We start from the raw sequence: 21,859 nt of genomic DNA on the forward strand, positions 1-21,859 counted from the left end.
CCCTCCTGAGGATATTGGACTAGCCTAAAGCAAGGATGCCCCCTAGAATAGCTTGGTCGGGCCTGCAGGAGAAGACTGAAATTCTCATCCTGGGCCAGTCAAACACATTATCGAAACTAAGCCCCCAATACAACAACTTCAACATAGACAACTCAACCATCGCCGTATCATCCTCTGTCAAGACTCTAGGTGTTCACATTGATGCAAATCTATCGATGACCAAACAAGTCGGCCCCATAGCCTCTGCATCAGCGTTCAGCACCAAACTCATCACTGCCATTAAACCCTACTTATCCACCCCCAACCGCTTGGCCATATCTAGAGCAACTATAGGAGCCAAACTCGATTATTGCAACACCCTTCTAGCTGGCACCTCCGCCAAAAACCTTCACAGACTGCAAACCACACAAAACAATGCCCTCAGAGCCACCATGAGCATCCCTAGAAGAGACCATATATCCTACGCCAGACGTGAAGCCCGGTGGCTCCAGGTCAAAGACCGTATTACTCTGAAAATCCTCACCATCACTCACAGGTGCATCAACAAAACCGCTCCAGCATACCTATCTGAAGCAATATCAAGGACAACATCCACTCGCCCCACCAGAGCTCAGTACACCAACCGAAAACTCTGGAACTCACTCCCTGCCACCCTTAGAGCTGAAACTTCCATCTCTGTCTTCCGCAACAACCTCAAGGCCACTCTCCTCAACTAGCAAGTGGAGGACTGCCTCCTCCACTTCTGCCATGTATATTGTAATATAACACAAATGTAATATAACTATATTGAAACCTGTGTATATACTGCTAATGACTATGTAACTATATTGCAACCTGTATATATATTGCTAATATATATTGCTAATGACCATGTAACTAAGCCTTGTACTGTAACAAGTGCCACGATGTCCTCGGGCTGTTGTGCGCTATATAAATATGAATAAACCAAAAACAAACTACAGTATTACAAGTCTGACATTGTGCATCGGTCTGCAAAGAAAATAACCCGGCTGATTACCTATCAAGACACCCCATGTGTCCCCCACAACTATGTCATCCATCCCCTGCAACTGCTACCAGTAAAGTGGGCCACCTTACAGAAAGAATCAGAAAATGACCCGGCCCTCGCCATAGTGACCCACTGCATCCAAACGGACAAGATGGCGCACATCAAACATCAGGCGAGTTAAGAGCAATAATCTGTGAAGGATGACATAAGATCCTTAGAAATGGTGAAAGACGAGCTAACGCTGGTGGATGATCACATCGTCATGAAAGGCAGCAAGGAATGTCATTCCATCTATGCTGCAAGAACAGTCACGCTGGTGCACGAAGGCCACCGGGGGCTAGTCTCCACAAAACACATCCTGCATCAGAAAGTGTGGTTCCCCAAACTGGGTGCTGTGGTGGAGGAGGTAGTCAACAGGTGCGTCATCTGCGTCCTTGTGGCTCAGCCGCCACACCCCAATCCACTGCAGATGTCCCTGCTCCCAGAAGGTGTTGGGGAAGAGCTAGCTGTGGAATTCTTTGGACCGCTATGCAATACAACATACATAGTGGTGCTCATCGACGAACACTCCCGATTCCCGGATGCACAACTCACGGACTCCACAGCAGCGACATGTGTCCTCCCAGAACTAGATAGAATGCTATCGACCTAATGGATACCGAAGGTAATACAATCAGACAACAGGCCCCCATTCATGAGCCACAACTTTGAGAACTTCACACAGTACATGGGGTTCCACCACCAAATGCCAAACTAGTCAACAAACCTTTCGAGCAGGCACTATATCACCTTCTACAGGAATACCGCCACACAGCACCACAGGCGTCAGCCCATCCAACCTCATGTTTTGTCGAGTCGTAAGAACGAGACTACCTGAAGCCCCAGTTCCGACCCCGACCGCACCGCTGGAACAGGTCAGGGTTTGAGACCAGGAACAGAAGGAAAGAATGAAAGATAGAGACGATGTGCAACAAGGGGCAAAGAAATGTGAAATAGAACCTGGAGATCGCGTGGTGGTATGCCAGCCAAAGTCAAGAAGGGAAGACCCAACATTTGCACCAGAAAGGCTAGTGGTGACCAGTAAAAAGGGCACCATGATAACCACCAGTGAAGAACACCAGCACTTCATAACCAGGAACTCCTCCCAATTCAATAGGTGCACAGGCATCGTGTCTTCCAGATGGCAACGATCATGTGACAGCACAGATGGCACACTCTCAGACGATCCCTACCATGGAGATGGGGAACAATCAGAAGGAGAGGAAACCTTCGGAGGAGAACGCTCATCCATCCAAGACCTCTCTCTCCCCATGAGACCTCAACAATGCTGCATAAAACCTCACAGGCTAATTGAGGAAATGGGGTGAAAGCACTGGTGACGCTGCTAGTTAAAAAGGGGGAAGATGTCATGACGTGGCCAACCTCGCCCTCCCACATCGTTATGTGGGTGGCCCACACTTCAGGCAAGTTACTGTAGGAAGTGACGTTGGGCTAGGGAGGAGGCAGGACGAGGGAGGGTACAGGGTAGAGGGTAAATAAAGACATTCCAAGTTGTACCCCGAGTGCGCGCATCTGGGTGAGCCAAGTCCTGCATGAGTCGGTGCATGGTCCGCACCCATCTGACAAAGCCCAATCCTTTTCCACCCCTAACTGGTACCTGTTTGGACTGTTCTGCAACACGCTTGCTCACCAGCTCACCGGTTCATCGCTTTGAAGCTCCCAGGAGCGTTGTCTATATTCCTGTGCATGCAACTGCCGGCCCCAACTTGGAAAGGTTCACATCATTGTTGCGAGCCGTTTCCAGCATCAGAGACTATTATCTTGGCTCCCTGCCAGTGCTCTCTCTAGATTCCAGTGGCCCGGCTCTACTTCCAAGGGAACCAACAGACTTTTGTTGTTTGCCACGTTGTTTGCTGTTAACGAATGCCAGGGACTACTGCTTCCTGTTAGCCAGTGCTGGAAATGGAAAACATTTTTTGGGGGAACTGTCACCTCTTTGGAGAGGCAGGGCTGTGGGAAGGAGGAGGCGGGCCAGGGGCGTGGCGCCCAACCAGGTTGCGCAACACAGTTTATTTTCCTAGAACCCAATCCTAGCAATTTACAACAAAAGAAAAGAGCATTATGGGGGCATCATAATGTCCACAATTTTAAGTGCTAAACATGTCTTATGTTGATTCAGTAAGAAGCCCTTTTAAAAGAATGACAGACTCTTCTGTTTTGATTGGTCACAATATTCACCCTAATAAAGAGATACCTGAAAATTGTAGGACATATATACTAGTTTGGACAGCTGCAACACTGTATGTGAGGCTTTGGCAGTTTCTGCCTGCAGTGCTGAGTCTTCTGAAAACTTGTTGAAAAACGGGTTACTGATGCGTTCAATGTAACGAGGAGTCTGCTTTCAGGTAGCGCTCAGTGTAGACTCTTCTGAAATCTGTCTGCTCGTTTTCTGCTGGAGCTGTGCTCCATCTAGTTCCGCCCATTCCCTGCACTGCCATCAGCATTCCACGTTGCTGCTTTTAGGTTGCTTCGGTCTCTGCATCTGATGTTCCTTCGAGTGTGCCAACTCGAAGGAACATCAGATGCGAGGGTAACACCAGTTCTTTCTCCACTTCTGACTGCTCTCTGGGGTGTGTGATTGCACAGCAACTTTTGTCTCGCTGTACATGCTTTGCTCCTTATGGCTGGGAGCTGCAGAGTTCTGCTGTGGTTCTGCTGTGGTCCTTTGGGAAGGCGACGAACTGCCCGGTTGTGAAGAACACCATTCCTGTTTCCGTCTGCCTCGCCACAAGGGTTGTCTTCCTCCTTTCTCCAGTACATTTCCTTCTGCTCTGCAATTGACCGATCAGGTTGAACTTTCCTGCTTTGATCACCAGTGTCCTCTCTTCTACGACTCTACAGTTTGCTCGCGCTGTTTCTCGAACTACAACTGCGGTTGTCACTTCTTCCTTGCTCTGGACCTCTGCTGCTACGTCTACTACTACTACTACTACTACCACAACTGCAGTATTATTGTCACTTGTTCCTTTTTATTCCTGGCACAACTTCGGAGACAGAACAACTAGAATGTTGGAGGCACTACCCTGGTGCCTCCATGTAGGGCCTTCCTGTTGCAGTACTATTTGGTTCTAGTGCTTGCATTTGTTGCAAAACATGAATTGATGTTTATAGTAGGGGAAGAGGACCACATGTTTTGGATATGTTGTTTCACCAACATGGGGGTAGTTTTTGCTTGCTGGATAAAAGGGACGTGATCCTGAGATTCGTCACAATAGATCATCTGAGGCAGCATGTGGTAATTACCACCACATATGCACAATATAGGAAACAGTACAGCAGCCATTTTAAAAGCAGAAAACAAAATTGCTTCTGAATCAAGGCAACCCAAGAGGCAGCAAGCAGACATGGCAGTTGCATGCAGGAACTCAGAAGGGGGACACTGACAGGTCAGATGTACTAACCAGTACGTTCTGGTCGTTGCTGAGAAGGTTACAATCAAGGGAACTCTGTCACTTCTGTCTACGCCCACCTCAGAACCATGAACAAGTTCTAAAAAAGATAGAATGGCCTGAATTGGTAGGATATAGGAGATTATGGTGTGTGGCAATGCCTACGGTAGGTGTAAGTGTACCTCCACAGTCAATACACCGCTGAGAGGATTAGGCATCCTCTGCAAAGAACGTGCCTTGTGAAATTCAGCAGCAAATGGGGTAGAGCTGGTCCCATGACAGTAGGAGGTAAGTAAATAAATGCGTCATAACAAGCTTAACCAAAGTGTATATCCAGCTACACCACCATGTGGCATAGTGGCCCATGAGAATAACATGGGACATCCCAATGAGCTAGAGGAGATAAAGAACGTGCACCTTGCACAACACACCCCCACTGGCCCGGCCATAGCAAATGGCTTGGTAAGCGATGCTGGACAGGGTGAAACCTCATCCAGATGTACCCTCCTCTTCTGGTGCAGCATGTTAGGCCATAGTATGCCATATGCAGATCATGGAGATCTGACAGTCTATCCAATTTGACCATGCCATGTGAGACCCCTACTTTGGACACCTGTCATGGAGAATACCAGTTCCAAGTTTATTAGCTCTGCAGACCATGGACTCCATGAACGCAGTTCCTTCTCCACTCCCTCATTCAGCTCATCCATAGGCATCAACCCCAAGAAGCATACAGTGATGGTAGCTGAACACCCCACTTCCAGTGGCCAGGGGAAACAGCCACTTCAAAAGTGTTGGTTGTTTAGATCGGGACGTAGAGGGAAATGTGGGGTGTAATGGGTGTTGGACTAGAGCGAGGTAGGAGGATTAATCAAATAATAAATAATACTGAAAGCGCATTCATTGTGCATTTGGTTTCTGTGTATATGAAAAGGATTGTGGTACTCCACATGTATTCCCATTACACCTCCAAAACTGGTGGTGCAAAGGTAAAAATTGTTAAAGAAAAAGTTTAACCAATGTTATTGAAAAAAGGATTGTCAATCAATTCTTGGTGGGTGGCCCCAGCCAGCCTGAGCATCATCTAGCCAGCCTGAGCCTCAGTCTTCCCAAGTGGATTATGATGTGCAACATGCAGTACGAATTTGGTGATCTTGCTAAAATGTTTGCGGCTGCACTACTGGGCACCTCCAGTCCGGTGCAGGCATACGTAATCTGGCTTTCACAAGCTCTCGTGCCCGCTCAGCAGTGCCACAGACCCTCATATGTAGATGATTCTAGTCTGCTTCATGCACTTTCTTGGGATCCTAGTTGGATGTGAGGAGCCATAGCATGAGTCACCTGTAAAATGTCAGCATGGAATGAGTGTCAGGGGTCGATAGACGTATTGTATTACAGATACATTGTGCACTGAGTAACTGGAATTTCCTCATTGCTTCCCACCTTCATCCTTGTGCACACGTGTCCCACTTAAGTCACTGATGGACACTTTGGGAGATGTAAGAAGGGGGGAATGCATGTAGGGGGAGGGACATGGGAGGATGAATTTCAAGTGATAAGTGCAAGTTGGAGCAGTGAAAATGGTAAAGGAACTGTGGAAAAATGAGACGTTCCCATGCCATGCACCTAGTAGTTAGTCTCTCTTGGCGTGTGATTCCATGTGCTGGGACGTGTAAAAATGTACAGGATCATAGTGAGAGGGAAGAAATTTGGGGAGTGGTGGAGCATGGAGCAAGTTGGCATGCAGGAACTCTGGCTGATGGTGGTTGGTGGCATTTCTCCTGTGGCTTTGTGGGCTGATGTTAATTGAAATTGAACAGAGTAATGAGCCGCTGGTTTCCCAGCACTGTAGCCCTACAATCTACATAACCTGTGCACTGGAACTTTAACTTTGAACATTGACTGGTGCCCACAGCTTGGAAGGTTTTGGAAAATCACTGATAACCACTGAAGCAAAGGAGTGGAGGGTAAGGGACCAGCTTTATTGCCGAAGCAGTTGACATTCGTTTTACTCTTGCTCTCTCTACTTTACAATGGGATCACATGTTTAGGAAAGAAGCTCTGTGAGTTATGTGTTTAGAATGCAAGTGTTTCTGCCACTTCAGTTATCCCCCTGTGCTGTAATTGGAGCATATGAGTTGTGTTTTTTGTTCTGAACAGCAGCAAAGGCACAACTGTGCCAATACAACCTGTGCCAGAGACCAGCTGGCATGAAGATTTTATTTCTTACATCTAGTGAGCATTCAAAATGATAGAGCATTACTGATGCTGCAGCCAATCTGTTTCACCAGTTTACCACTTCATACATCAGCACATCAATGTATCAATCATATTTGATTCTTTTGGAGTCACAGGCAACAGTTCAGAAGCAATGTTTGTCCTTGCAGCAGGAGCCCAGATCAGAGGGAAAGTGAGTGGGGAATCTGCTCCATGGGATTTCAGGACAGTGTTCCCTCAATGCTACAGGGCATTGGTACAGTTCAACCAGTGCTGCAGAGCTGTGGCCCATGCTCTGTGTCCATGTGATGGAGCAGATGGCACCCTAGTGACCAATCCGACTAAGCTTGCTACCGTATCTACTTCAGTACTTTAGGATTTGTATTTATCATTCACAGTTGCTGCTCCAGACTCACAAGTGTCAACTTGTGGTATGTATTAATTTGACCACGTAGCTGGAACAGGGTTGGAGTGATGGTGGCGAGGAAACCAGATCCCTGGGACCTAGTGAATGGCTTCTAGCCCACAAGTATCCTTTAGGTATACAATGATTTAGTCATAGCCGGGCCATCTCTGGTAGATTGTGAACATACAGTTGCTGCTAGTTGGTCCGATCGTGTCTTGAACCTTTCCACCACATAAGGGACCTGTCCACTAAAGACCTTTTTAAAAAATATCACAGATTTAATTATCCTAAAATGTTGCCAACCTTCACGCTTTGGAAAGAATGTGCCCTGCAAGGCCAAAGGAGGAGGGCCGGGTGCCTGTGAACAGTGCAATCCCATGTGAAGGAGGGCACAAGCCTCCAAACCCCACCAACCCTATTCCTAAATTATATCCCCCAACTGCTTTGGTTCCAGGAGCCCTGAATTCCAGTGTACCAGATAAACCCTGACGATAGAACCTGCTGGACTTACAATCGATCAAAAGATCAGAAAGCAGGAACCTTCTGTCTTCACTCCTAGGCCATGTGTTTTGTGCTGCTAGGTGCAGGGTGGGATGAAATTATAGCCCAAAGCGAGGTTGGGAGACCTTGGAGGAATGCCGGCCTGTCTGGGAGCGAGTGAAGTGTCTGCTTAGTGCCAGGTGCCCTGGTACATAGAGATAGATGTGTTTTCTTAGTTAGTATTACAATTGTTACATGATCATTGGCTGACCATTGACGGCTGCAACATCAACCACGTGGACGCAGATGGACAGATGAGGCAGAGACCAATTGCCTGCATCCCCTATGGAGCAGGTGACCTATCTGTGGGATCTTTCCAACCTGCAGCGCAGGTTTCTCCTGTATGCAATGACATCACCAGTGACAATGACCACTACTACAATGTACTGCACATGCTACTGTTGCCTGAAAGTTCCCCAACAGCAGAGCTCTTTGTTGATTCTTTTCCTTGAAGATGATTACTGTAATAGATGTACATATAAGTCAAGCCTTTCAAATCCGAACCCACACTAGACATGCATTAATTATAGTGATGTAAATTATTTTTTTTGCCATGAAAAGTTTCCACTCTTTCACACAAAAAAAACCCCTCAGTATTTCTTTCGACCATTTCCCTATTGCCGTACAGTAGCCTGTCTGCATCTGCACTAGGCGCATCTGTGAAAGAATCCGTAATCGCTGTCACCACCCACATTGTTGCCGTTAGAATGGGAGTAAATATTTTTCTATGCGGAATACTTGAAGTCATTCATAGTGTTTCAGTGCACAGCTTGCCATGAATATTGTTCATTTATGTGGGATGCACACCCTCAGAAACTAACCTCGCTGTGAACGCTGCCTAATGTGTACCATAGTTATTTGACCTTCAATCCACGACACGAACGTCTTGAAGGACACAATGTTGCGAATATCCACAAAGAATTGATATAAGATTCCCTATATTGAAAGCAGACACACAAAAGTTAGGTTTCAATTACTGAAATCTGTCTTTTGAAGAGGTTGGTCTCCCGAGAGAATGGACACTCAATGCACAATGTAAGCAAAGTTTTAATTAATATTTATGCAAGTGAGGATGGCAAGTCTGCTGTATGCTATATGAATAACGATGTAACGGATTCATGTTCAAGTAGACGCAATGAATCAACACCGTACGTGTTAATTATAACTTGGAATCATAGTTAACATATCTATTTAGTGTGTATATTATGTAAAAAAGTTTGTACTTAAACACAGTTTTTATTCTCGATTTTACAATTATAACATACCAATGTGTGCATCTCATGGGGTGAATCTTCCAGTTGACGGCTTCTTCATTAGAAATTAGAGAATACAGGGGGTGCTGTTGTATGATGATCAAGATGGCAGCTCTTACCTAGAGCTCCCGACCTAGCGGTTGATCAGGACGAAAATGTTCCTGCTTCCACAAACTCCTGCAGTGTCTGGTGCAGACATTGGGCTCCTGCCGTCTTCTGTGACACCCCGGTCCATTCCCAGTCTTGATTGGCGGCTGTGGCACAGAGAACAAGGGCCCGATACCCTGGCGTAGGTGAGGGGCACTGCACGCTTCGCATCTGTCTCACCTCGACGGGCCGTATAATCCGGCTGATAGGTCCAATGTACCTGGTGCAACTCGCTCCTTTTCACCAGAGCCCTGCTGCCTCACCCCTTTCCCTCTGCAAAATCCTCATTGGCTGTGTGGCACCCTGATGCCGGCAGCGCTCCCGGACAACTGGTACTCGATCCTGGCTGCCTGAATATGCAGCCGGGCTCGCACTGCCTGCTGTGACAGCTCCTTCGCACCTTGTGGCACATCTACATAACTTTGCAGCCTGGGACCACCGCGGCTCCCCTGCCGTCGCAGCAGGGGATGGATTGAGGGACACTGGTGCTCCCCTCCAACAGCTCATTCCTTCTGTGAGCCATCCGGACAGCTGAGGCCGGTGCGGACGCCAGAGCCCCCACGAGCCGCAGGCCATCAGAGGTATTGTGGCACGCTGGTCCACTCAGCTGCCTGCAGCCATCTCTTAGGCACCTCCTCAACCCCCGCGGAGCTGCCTGGCTCATATCCTACCCCAGCTACATGTGATCCATACTCTGGGGCGGCTCTAACTCTCCGGCCCATTTTCTGGGGCACTGGTCAGGTCTCTCTACGACATCAGCCTGGCCTGAATTGAGGGCGATGAGCATGGAGCTTTCCCACGGGTGCCCCTTAAGCTGTCCCAGCGCGCACCTATCTTCTCTGGACCAGCATTCCAGATGGGGTAAGCTGAATATGAAATCCAGCCTGTGCCCCAATGCTGGTCACTGGGGGGCACACTGCTACACCGCTGCAGAGCTCCACTCTATCACGTGTCTGACATCTACTGTGTTACCCTAAAACCTTCACCTAACACACTGTGTGGATCCCCCGTATAACACTACTGCGCAGCTACACTGTCATGCAGTGAATACGAATCTGCAAGGCTCGTCCCCGGGGGTACCCTCAGTGCTCCCCGCCAAATTCAGTGCCCTTTGGAACACTCCTGTTATCCGGCCATATTACACCACCTTGGCCACAAGGCCTAACCACTGCAGATAGACATTGACAGCCATGTCATCGTCTGTGACACTGTGACCCATTCCACTGCTGGGACCCGGAACCGGGGAGCAGACCCGGCCCTGCTCTGCCTAACCCTGTGTGGGCATAAAAGCCTCACTCAAAATTACATCAACTTCCTTACACCACCACTGCGGAGCGATACAGGACCACCCTTACAGGGCCCACAACACAGATGAACATTAGCTGCTGGTTTAGGACACCTACCAGCCGAGGTGTGCTCTCAGCCCATCGTCAGAGGCCCGGGGTCTGTGACACTGTGACCCATTCCACTGCTGGGGCCCGAAACCGGGGAGTAGACCCGGCCCTGCTCTGCCTAACCCTGTGTGGGCATAAAAGCCTCACTCAAAACTACATCAACTTCCTTACACCACCACTGCGGAGCGATACAGGACCACCCTTACAGGGCCCACGACACAGATGAACATTAGCTGCTGCCTTAGGACACCTACCAGCCGAGGTGTGCTCCCGGCCCATCGTCAGAGGCCCGGGGTGCTTACAATATGACCAAAGGGAGCACCAAAAATCAGCGCTCCATAAACCAATATACCAAATCCGCCCCTAAATCATCGACAGGTGGCGAATCATCCACAGACATGGATACAGCAACTTTCCCTAGGGAGCCTACCAAAACTCAATGCATGATGGCTTGCATGCAGGAGGGGTTTGCCAAAGTGCACAGGGAACCGGATATGACCATCACCATTGACTCTATAAAAACCTGCATCAACACAACTGACCATCGACTAGTGGAGGCCAAAACGCGCATGGGCACTGTGGAGGACGAGGTGTCCACCATGAGGAACGGGCTTGCCACCCTGTCCAGGCGGGTGTCATTGGTGGAGAAGAACGACGACTACCTGGAGTCGCGCTCGCGCTGAAATAACAGTTGCATTTTAGGCGCTCCTGAGAGTAACACTGAAACATCGCTGGAGCAGTGGATGGAGTCTACCCTGCTCCCACTCCTGAGGAAACCACCATTATCGCCACAATTTGCATTCGAGCGGGCCCACAGGTTCCTGGCACCCAAGCCCAGACCCGGTGCACCACCACAGCCCATCATCGCCGGCATTCTCAACTACTTCGACACGCTCCTTTGCGCAGTTCGCGAGAAAGGAGACTTGATGTTGGGCTCAAACAGGATCCACATTTACCCCAACTGCTGGATGGCCATGCAGCAAGAAAGGAAATTCTTCTTGACTGTCAAGAAGCGGCTCTGTGATGGCAACTTGAAATATGCAATGCTATACCCAGCAAAGTTGCGTGTCGAATGGAACAACAAAACCGACAAAGCCATGAAATTCCTTGATGAGGACCTGCCTGCACCTTGACCACCAAAAGCACAATCCAGACTAAGTCCTGTAGGAGTATCTAGCTCTCTTTCACACTTGCACACCCTGCGGCTTGCGCTAATGCAAAAATGTTACACAATTTTAACTCCCATGTTGGTGTCTCCGGGCATATAGAAAGTACACGTGTTTCTCTTTCTTACTTGTTCTAGCTTTCACTAATAATAAGCCGGTCACTCCAGTTGGAGTTAATTTCATAAAAAGCATGTGAACATTTATCCTTCCGTGGGTCCGGGCAACGGATCCCCCATTCAATGTTGCATTGATAAGTTCGGGTAGTATTTGAGGGAATGCATCTCTCAAGTTCCTAGGAAGGCGAGGGAGGGGGGTGGCAAGGGTTGGTGGGGGTTATTCGGGTTGACGAAATTGCACTTCACACGCGTGGTGCTCACATACAACCGAGAGATGAATGGGAGGGACAGACTGACAGTGTGGGAAAGGCAGGCTTTGGACACTATGAGGATAAATAATACAGGTTACTTTACATCTAGATGTGGGATATAACATGCCTAAATTGGAATGTCCGGGGCTTAGATAATCCAATAAAGCAACATAAATTACACTTGTAAATCGGGGGGCATAAGATCCAAATACTGTACTTACAAGAGATGCATGCTCTATCACCAACCTGCGAAGGGTTTGCCAGAAATTGGGGGAAGAGTCTATTTTACACATCCTGCTCCACACAATCTAGCGGGGTTATGATATTGATACACTGGTCTATCCCATTTCAATACAGCCACACGAGAGCGGACCTATCAGGTACATATGTTTTGGTGTATGGGACCCTTGCAGACAGCAAAATGCTGTTGATGAATGTATGTGGTCCCAGTGTGGATGACCAACAATGTTATGTAGATGTTTTACATGAGCTTGCTCGGTATCCAATGGTCCTCATTTTGTGGGGAGGGGATTTCAACACCGTCTTGGACCTGGAACTAGATAGATACACACGCACTCGCAGACCCCCCACCCGAGCCGCCTCCACTATTAAAGAGGGTATGCAGTCCCTGGAATTTGTGGACGCTTGGTGTGCATTGCACACTGGTGACCGTGCATACACCTTCAACTCTTTTCAAGTTACTTTATTTGTCTTTCTGCCTTCTCTGGACCTGCTTCTCCCTGCCTCTTGGGAACCTGAACTCCAACATGTGCTGCGCTTGACGTTGGGGACTGCTGCTGATTTATGGAACCTGGCTTGGCCTATTTAGTGCCTGATGCATGCAAGCCATTAAAAGGTTGTTTTTCTGCAGTTGGCGCACTCCGCAAGATCACTGGCTTATAACACCCTGCTTGGTGAATGCACAACATGGTTTTATGTGTCTCTGCTTGTTTGCTGTGCACAGTCATATCTGGGCCTCGTGCTAGCTACCACCTTCCAAGATGGTGGCCGGATTCATCACTCACTTTGTCTGTACCTGCCACAGCTCCTGCTGTAGCTTGATTGGTCCCTGTGCAACTCTTATGGGCCAATCCTGATGCCGGCAGGTGGATGCCGGCCCTCCTCCCCAAGGCCCACCTTATAAGGCTCTGTTTGTTTCCAGGATCGTGAGGTGAGTCCCCCACTCCCCTGTTAGTCGCCTGTGTGTCTGTTTGAGTCCCCCACCCCCCTGTTGGTCGCCTTTGTGTCTGTATGAGTTCCCCACCCCCGTTGGTCACCTGTGTGTCTGTTTGAGACCCTCACCCCCACGTTGGACACCTGTGTGTCTGCTTGAGCCCCCCACCCCCTGTTGGTTGCCTGTGTGTCTGCTTGAGCCCCGACACCCCGTTGGTCGCCTGTGTTTCTGAGTCCCCCACTCACATTGGTCGCCTGTGTGTCTGTTTGAGTCCCCCCCTCTTGGTCACCTGTGTGTCTGTTTGAGCTCCCCACCCCCCTTTTGATCACCTGCATGCTACTATGTTTACCCCCCCCCCTGTTGATCGTTTGTGTGGCGTGGTGTGTCCTCCCATCATTTTGACTTCGTACATGTGTGTAGCTGCTGGCCTTAACTAGAGACTGGCACTGCGTTACTACCTGTTGATATGAACCAAAGTATTAGTATGTACTTGCCACTCTGAAACATGGTGCTGGCACCATGCTATTCTATGCAGATATTAACCATGCATTAATGCGTAGCTCGCCTTCTTGTATTCTGCGGCTGGCACCATGCACTTACCTAATGATTCTGACTTCGCATCTGTGTGTAGCTGCCGCCATGCAACATGTGGCTGGCACCATGTATTTGCCTACTGGTTTTGACTACGTAACTGTGTGTAGCTGCCGCCATGCAATATATGGCTGGCACCATGCAGTTGCCTACTGATGTTGACCTTGCAACTGTATGTAGCTGCCGCTGTGTAACATGTGGCTGGCACCATCTATTTGTCCACCAATCTTCTGTATATATTGTAACTAAAGCACTTGTTGTAACTGTATCGTAACCGTATCCTTAAGTCACAGCCCCTTGATACCCCAGGGTTATGGTGCGCTTTATAAATGTCAAAAATAGGACTCCTCAGTCCATGACTCCCTGTCCCGCATTGACATGTGGATTATCTCTGACACATTGCTCAGTGGGGTTGGGAATGTTGCCATGCTTTCTCGTACTTACTCTGATCATTCACCGGTTATTATCTCCCTGACCCTGCCCACGCTCTCTAGACCTCGCAACAATTGACGCTTTAAACTTTTATCCCTGCAGGATGTTGCATTTGCATCTACTATTGACGACCACGTATATTTTTTTTTTTATAAGAATGTAGGCTCTGCTCCCTCGCCTAGTACTCTCTGGGTGGCCTTCAAGGTTTATATTCGGGGGATCGCAATGTCGACATAATTTAGTGACCTCAGGGCAATTCGCTATGATATAAGACAATGGGAGAACAAACTGTATGAACTGGAGCGGGAATTGACTGGCGATCACCCCGTGGCCACACTTACACCGATCAAAGAGGCCGTGGGTGTCTTTAGTACTCAAGCAGAACGTGAGGTTAAATCCTTTAACACCCCTATGGCCGCCAAGAAATACAGAGAGGGTGATAGACCCAGAAGACTGCTCGCTCGTATGACACGGCAGGAGGGCGGCAGCGGCTGTATCCCACTCGTACGTGACACATCAGGTGACCTGGTCCACACGCCCGTAGCCATTAATGGGGTTTTTGCAGGGTTCTATCAAGACCTTTACACTAACAAAGACACATGCATGCAGGAAGAGATTGACGGGTTTCTTGACACACTCCCACTCAGTCAAATATCACTAGACACCAAGGCCCTTCTAGATCTCCCAATCTCTATTTGCAACATTACTCAGGCTATTTAATACCTGCCAACTGAGAAGGCCCCGGGTACAGATGGCTTAACCGCAGAATTTTATTATCATTATAAAGAAACTCTGGCCCCATACCTCCTTCAGGTCTGGCACGAGTCACTTAAGTCCCAATCACTTCCAGGCACTATGCGTGAAGCGGTCATCACGCTTCTGTTGAAACATTGTAACCCGCAGACCAGCTCATACCAGCCCTTGTCCTTAATCAATACGGATGTGAAAATATTTGTGAAGATTTTGACCACTCGGTTGATGCCAGTCATGTCTTACATTGTCCACCCTGATCAGTCGGGATGTATTCCTGGCAGATCCACGACACTCAACCTTCGACGTCTCTTTAATATACTGGTGCAGATTGACCCTGAGGCACACACGTTGGCATCCACATTGGATATCCAAAAGGTATTCGATTCAGTGTCTTGGAGATTTATGTACGCCGTTTTGTCAAAGTGCGGGTTCGGTCAGGAGTTTCTCATGGCCTTACACACCTCCTTTATGCTGCTCCATTGACCAGCGTTAATACGAATAGCCTTCTCTCTGCACCATTTACGATAGGTCCTGGCACCCATCAAGGCTGTCTCCTGTCGCCCCTAATCTTTGCCATTAAAATAGACTTGATACGACTAAAGCACAGACACTGCAGTGTTCGCATGGCAATTGAACCGCAGATCATCTCCCTATATGCAGATGATGCATTAATTTCCACAGGAACATCTATGGCTCATTATGGAAGATGTCCTGAGATTTGGGGAGCTGTCAGATCCCCGCGTTAACTGTAGTAAATCCAAACTCTTCCTGTGAACAGATATCAGTTGCCCTCCGGCAGACGTGCAAGGGTTCGAATGGGCTCCGACAGCTATACGCTAGCTGGGTTTGATGGTGACAAGACACAGCCCTACACTGTACAACTGCAACTACAACACATACATGTCTCAGCTGCGAGCTAACCTTACAAGCTTGGCCCTCCTCCCCATTACAATAGCAGGAAAGATTGCACTCCTTAAAATGACAATCCTCCCTAAACTGTTATACCTTTTTCTCAATATACCACTGTGGCCTAGGTGACTCTTCTTTCAGGAGCTGGAGAGCGAGATTTGCAAATTTGTCTGCCACTTCAGGGCAGTATGACTGAAGTGGGACACATTAACACAACCATTTGACCCACCCCCCGCATGTATTGCTAGAAAGACAGTCGATTAGAGGCAGGGACCTGTGCTTGCTGATTCTCCCAGATGTATTCGCCGATGATTGTTGCTTCGACCCTGCCAGTATCACAGCGTTGGCCTGGCACAAAATCTGGACGGTGGCTAGAGGGCATGCCCCATTCCATGAAGATTTTCCTCTCTAGAATTGCGTCCCATCCGTGTCCCACGTTGGTCGCCTGTGTTTCCACACAATGGGGTAATCATGCCCAGAGGATAACTTCATCCAAGCCTCTGACGTCCCAGGATTTACCTGTGGTACATCCTCTCAATACCAAAAACAGGGGTAGAACTGCTACTCTGAAGGTTCGCACCAATTGTCATTTAATGAAACAACACATATATGTTATATTGGGGAACCATCTACAATGATACTAGTGGACTGAATCCCTAAGTAATTAGCCCATGAAAATAATCTAGAAAGGAAAAAGAAACTCACACACATCAGGGGCAGTGAATATACATTATTTATATTAAGAAAAAACAGAGAGACATTTATGAAGACTTACATACAGCAAAATTAAGCATTATAAACAAAGACATGTGGTGAGATCAAAACTTGAAATGGTCTTCAATGCATAATAAGCTTCAAATGCATCACATAACCCATGAGGGAAATATATGGAAATCATATGCGTCAATAACTCAGCGCTATTGCGGACCTATGGCAGTCAGGGTCCTGCAGCGAGTGTGCAAATGAATGAAATATTTAGTTTATCAAAGACATCATATATTTCAAGTGTCTAAAACAAGAGTCCAGATTTGTAAAGTATCTGGTGCCAAGACATCATGTGTTTCAAGTGCCTAAAACAAGTGTCCAGATTTGTAGAGTATCTGGTACATCCTCTCAATGGCTGCAATATGCAGGCCTGCGAAAGCATGTAAGAAACTGTGGCTTCCCGACTAAGCCCGAGAACAGCGCACTACTAGGGTTTGCATTGACAGCGGGTGACAGTCGTAGTCGAGTGTTGTCCCTTTATCACTTAATTCAAACATGTTCTGGGCAGCACATCACAAAATAGGCACTAAATGGGTGGAGTATCTCCAATTAGAAGTAACTGACGATCTCTGGTTGGCCATGTGCGCACAGAACCAAAAACCATCATTCAATTCTCACTTTCGACTAATACAGCTTAAAGTGCTCCACCGGTACCATTACACTCCAAATAGAATAAGCATGTTTTCAAATGAGGGTACTGGTGCATGCCCACACGGTAATGTTGCTCATGCTGGATACTTCCATATGCTGTGGGACTGCCAACGGCCTGCAACCTTTTGGGGAAATGTTTGTACAACACTGTCCGAGATGACGCACACCAACGTCCCCCCCCGCCCCACTGATAAGCCTGTTTCATATCCCAAATTCTTTATCTCGCACTGTGTATAAATTGGTGTGGCTCTGCCTCCTACTGACCAAGCGCTGTATTCTTCTATGCTGGACAAGTCCCCATGCTCCCAACAGAGACCACTGGCTGAAAGCTGTAACATGAGCTAACGACATGGAGGAACATTGAGCTCATATTTAACCGTTTGAATCAAGACCAAGAGACATTTGGAACCCCTTTAGGTTGTACCTTTCGCACGAAGCGACAAATGCAGATAAGACCCTGTCATCACAATCGACTTGATCTGCCCCCTTGGTACTATGTTCCAGATGCGTGAACTATGTCAAACCACCTTCCGCTACCCTACTGATGTATGTATCACTTGATTCTGTGCTCTGTTTTCCTCTCATCTTGACTGACTCTGTAAAAGATACCCTACTGTGTTGTTTTGTGGTATGTCAAGTGTTTTATTAAAGAAAGTTTTAAAAAAAAGAAATTAGCCAATACTAGTGAACAATGCATCAGTGATAACCATCATCTGGGACGATCACCAGACACCAATCTGTCTTTTCACCTTTGCAGTAACAAGGAGCAACATGGCAGCCTATACATCATGAAAATGTGCAGATGTGAAAGTGTTGCATTTTAAAATGAAACCACTCCGTCCTTCTCACTAACGTATCACAATGTACACTGATTGAAAAAACCGTTCTGCAAACAATACAAAGACTGTGATTAATCTATCACTGAAGGGAATCGTCATTATAAGATGTTTTTGTGGACATAATCTCCTCTTTTCCTCAATTTGACAAAATAAAAGTACTTACTTCCATTCTAAGTATTGCTGTTTTCTTTGAAATATACATTTTTTTACCCTCTTAGTCAAAATAACTTGCGTACTGTGTGGATGTGTCTGTTTATGTTCCGGGTTCTGTGTTAGATAACGTTATGATGTGGGTGATGACCGGGTACGCGTGGCTACGCTGGCCACCAACTTCATTAAAATAGGTGGACCATATATTAATGGCAAGTGATGTCAACTTGAGGGGAGGGTGATATGATTTAGTGCTGCGAGGGCACCTGAACTTAGGGTGATGGATCAATGGATAAGATTTCCACAAGATGGTGCTGCCCAGCCAGGTGTTTTCGCATGTATAGAAGTAAGGAAAACTAAGGTAAGATACATAGGATTTTTTAAAAGATGGATTGATATATGATCGAAATTACATGCCCGATCAATTGGGACGATACCATTTCTGAGCGAACGACCCTTTTAATTCCTGCCGAAATCATTCCCAGTAATCATTCCCATGCTAATTCAGAGTATGCTGATTTCAACACTAACCGATTGTCTGCCAATTTGCACAGTAATGGAAATATACTTGAAAATGAAAAGTCTTCCCTATCCTCATTGGTACTTACTGTATATCCTCTGCCTCTTTTCTTGGTTCCACCACTTCCGTTCCTTTCATATTTATTTCCTGACTCTGTCCCATTAGCCCCTTTCAATCCAGTTAATGCAGTGGTCGAAGTATATGAAAAGAAGTAGTGGAACTATGTTCCCTGCTGGCCTGCCCCCACTCCCCACAAACCTCATCACCACCCCCTCCCACACACAATACAAACCCCCAAACACTTGCACCTGCTATTAAAGGGAACGTTCAGTGCATTGGACTGAAAGTGCAAGTTTCAACTTGTTCCTACACTTTTATTTTAAAACAAAATGATTCCAGAACGTATAGGAACAGTAAAACTTCATTTAAAAAATAGAGGAGCACCGTGTTGTATCTAGTTGTGCCTGCATCCATTGCAAGTGAGTGGAATGCTGTGGTAGAATGTAAAGCAGAGAATGTTATCCCATGAGAGTGTTCCACGGTTGTCAGTTGGAGAGATGTGAGCCCTGAGAGAGGATGCCGGTGGATGTTATCTGTCCCCATAACTTATCTGAGTTGATGAACTGGAGCTGATGAACTTTAAACTCAGTAAAGGAGTTAAGATTTCAACCAGAGATGTCAGAGTCATTTGTGGCCAGGGACCCAACTTAACACACCGCTCCCAAGCGCTCCCGCTCACTTCGACCAATGAGTTAATGTAGAAAATGTTCTTTTCCAGATGCAGCATTTGACGTTGCTACAGGATTCCCCCAATAAGCCACCCCTTTTCCTCCTCCAAATATAATTTGCAGCACTTTTCCTTTTCAGCTTCCCTCTGGATTTCTTTCTGAGGTAACCACTCACAATGAGGAAAAAAATGGCGGCTTTTGATTTCTGAAATGCCTCTCTGCAGCAAAGCACCGAGGGAGATATAGTAACAACTACTTAATGGATCTACTCCAAACCAACAAATGGCCCAGCTACTCTGCTCTGCACCCGACTAGTTTCATATGTGGTGCACATCCATCTAGTGGTTGTCATGATACGGGTGTTCAATGGAAGCACCTTTTTTCTTTGGAAAAATAAATGGAACTTTATAACTGTTCCATCTTTTACCGAATTTTCCCCAAAATGTATTTGTTGTTTGTTGGGCAATGTGACACATTTATTTATGGAAAATGTCATCCAATTCAGTTTGGCGAGTCAAAAATGATTAGAAATAGAATTTTGTGAAAAGTCTATGTAAACAGGTTTTACCTTAACTATATCAGGTTGGTGAACACCAAATCAGAAAAATTAGCCAAAGCGGTATCCAGTGGACATCTTCCCCGCCCATGCCACATTCTTTCTCTCCCATTCCTGATCGATTTCCATTACTAGTTGAACACTCTGATGCCTATAAAAAGTAAGGGGATAGGTAAGGCTTTACCAACTAGAATACACATTGCATTGTGACACACAGGAAAGAAGGAATTCTGAGACCCAGTAGCATAACACCTGAATGTTCTTCTCTCTTATGACATGCATGTTTCTGGTCTGTACTCACTGTTATAACTTTAATGCGGAGGAAACGCTCTTCTGTACTCTTCTAAAGAGACTAATCTTTCATGTAGCGCATATAGAAAACAATAAATGAATAAACATTCACACTGTGCTCCAACACTGGTAATTGATATATGCTAGGGGTTTTGTAAGGGGGCAGTCGTTCAAACTGTGATACTGGAGACATGGCAAGCACTAGTAGCTGCTCTATTCACTGCCATTTTGCAAGCCCAGCATATCCCAGTGAAAAGTACTGATGAACTGTTTTGTATTTTCAGTGCCCTTTCGCTAGATGATCTGGATGACACTCACTACACCCTTGAAGATATAATACCATTGGTGAGTTTAAGTTTTCTGGGCATTTCTTTAGTTTTTTGTCATTAGCCACTGTCTTCTGATGTCATTTAATTGTATTTATAGCAGAGCATTTAGCGGGCAGCTTCAGTTAGAGAAAGAGGGGGGGTAGGGTCAGAGGCAGCAAAGAGAGGTGGAGTGTCCACAAAAGGTGACCAGAAACAAGAACACGTATCAGCGTGGTGGCTTTGGTGTTGGCATGGGGTAGGCACTGCCATAATGGTACTACCTGTCCATACGATGGCAACCGCTGGCAAATGATGATGGTACCTGGGCATATATTATGGCAGTGCCCGGAAAATACCTATACTAGAGCCAAAACTGCTGGCTTTCCAAATGCTGATCTTACCAGTAAATCGGTGCAAGGAATAGGTGCAGGGACACACGCATTGCATATAAATCAAGTGACTAAAGGCACACTCGGTTAAGACATTTCTATTACACAGAGAGCTGATTTACAGCTGCATTTAAGCCATTGCCTTCCAGAATACTGCTCAGAAATAATTGGCATCCACTTAAAGGCACATAGCTTGTTCAAAGAGATCCTGAAAGGTGGTTTGTGTTGGGAGGGACAGGTAGTGGGTAGGACTGGCTTTATGGACTAGCATGGCCATGGGAGGTCAGTTGGTGGGTAAAACGGAAAACAACACCCACAGGCTGAGTGGCTTCCTCACATATCTTCACTTCCAGTGCCAGCCATTTTGCTTTATAGACAGTGATTATGGATCTAGCCCATCTCATCATGGCAGCCTTATCTCCACAATTTTGACTGTATTTTTTAATGAGGGGCAAGTCCCATACCCTCCCACACCTGCCCCGCACCCTCACTACCAGTGAAATAATTTTTTGATTATTCCCTAACTCATTTCATAAATATGCTGCCAAAAATGCATTGGAAACTGACTTTTCCCCAAATGTGGTGTAACCACTGTAACAAGTTCAATGGGTTTGGTGCCTACTGCACCACGTAATAGCCAAAACTGAAAAGGAGGAGGTAAATGGGTAACTTATGCAGTTCTACAATGATGTCCCATTCCAGGCGTTCAGGCATTAATGTTCATGTCTAATTTGGAAACCAATGTTTCAAAGTTCAGAGGTCATATGGATTTGCAGTTCAGCATGTAGATACTTGAGTGACCAGATGAGTTTTCAGACCCTGTCTAAACTTTGGGTGGTCTTCCTGGTGCCCAAA

General features: G+C 46.8%; 1 protein-coding gene across 3 annotated transcripts in view; it reads left to right on the forward strand.

Annotated features, from left to right (window-relative positions):
- Positions 1–21,859, forward strand: part of RASGRF2 (Ras protein specific guanine nucleotide releasing factor 2) — a 2,380,666-nt gene that overhangs the window by 2,070,661 nt on the left and 288,146 nt on the right. For all 3 annotated transcript variants that reach the window (XM_069627555.1, XM_069627554.1, XM_069627556.1), the window contains exon 20: positions 20,592–20,652. In XM_069627555.1, coding sequence (XP_069483656.1) covers positions 20,592–20,652 — 61 coding nt within the window. The remainder of the gene's footprint in view (positions 1–20,591; positions 20,653–21,859) is intronic.

The sequence above is a fragment of the Ambystoma mexicanum genome, chromosome 6p (assembly GCF_040938575.1).
Source record: "Ambystoma mexicanum isolate Mex_15411 chromosome 6p, UKY_AmexF1_1, whole genome shotgun sequence".
In the NCBI taxonomy this organism is placed as follows: Eukaryota; Metazoa; Chordata; class Amphibia; order Caudata; family Ambystomatidae; genus Ambystoma; species Ambystoma mexicanum.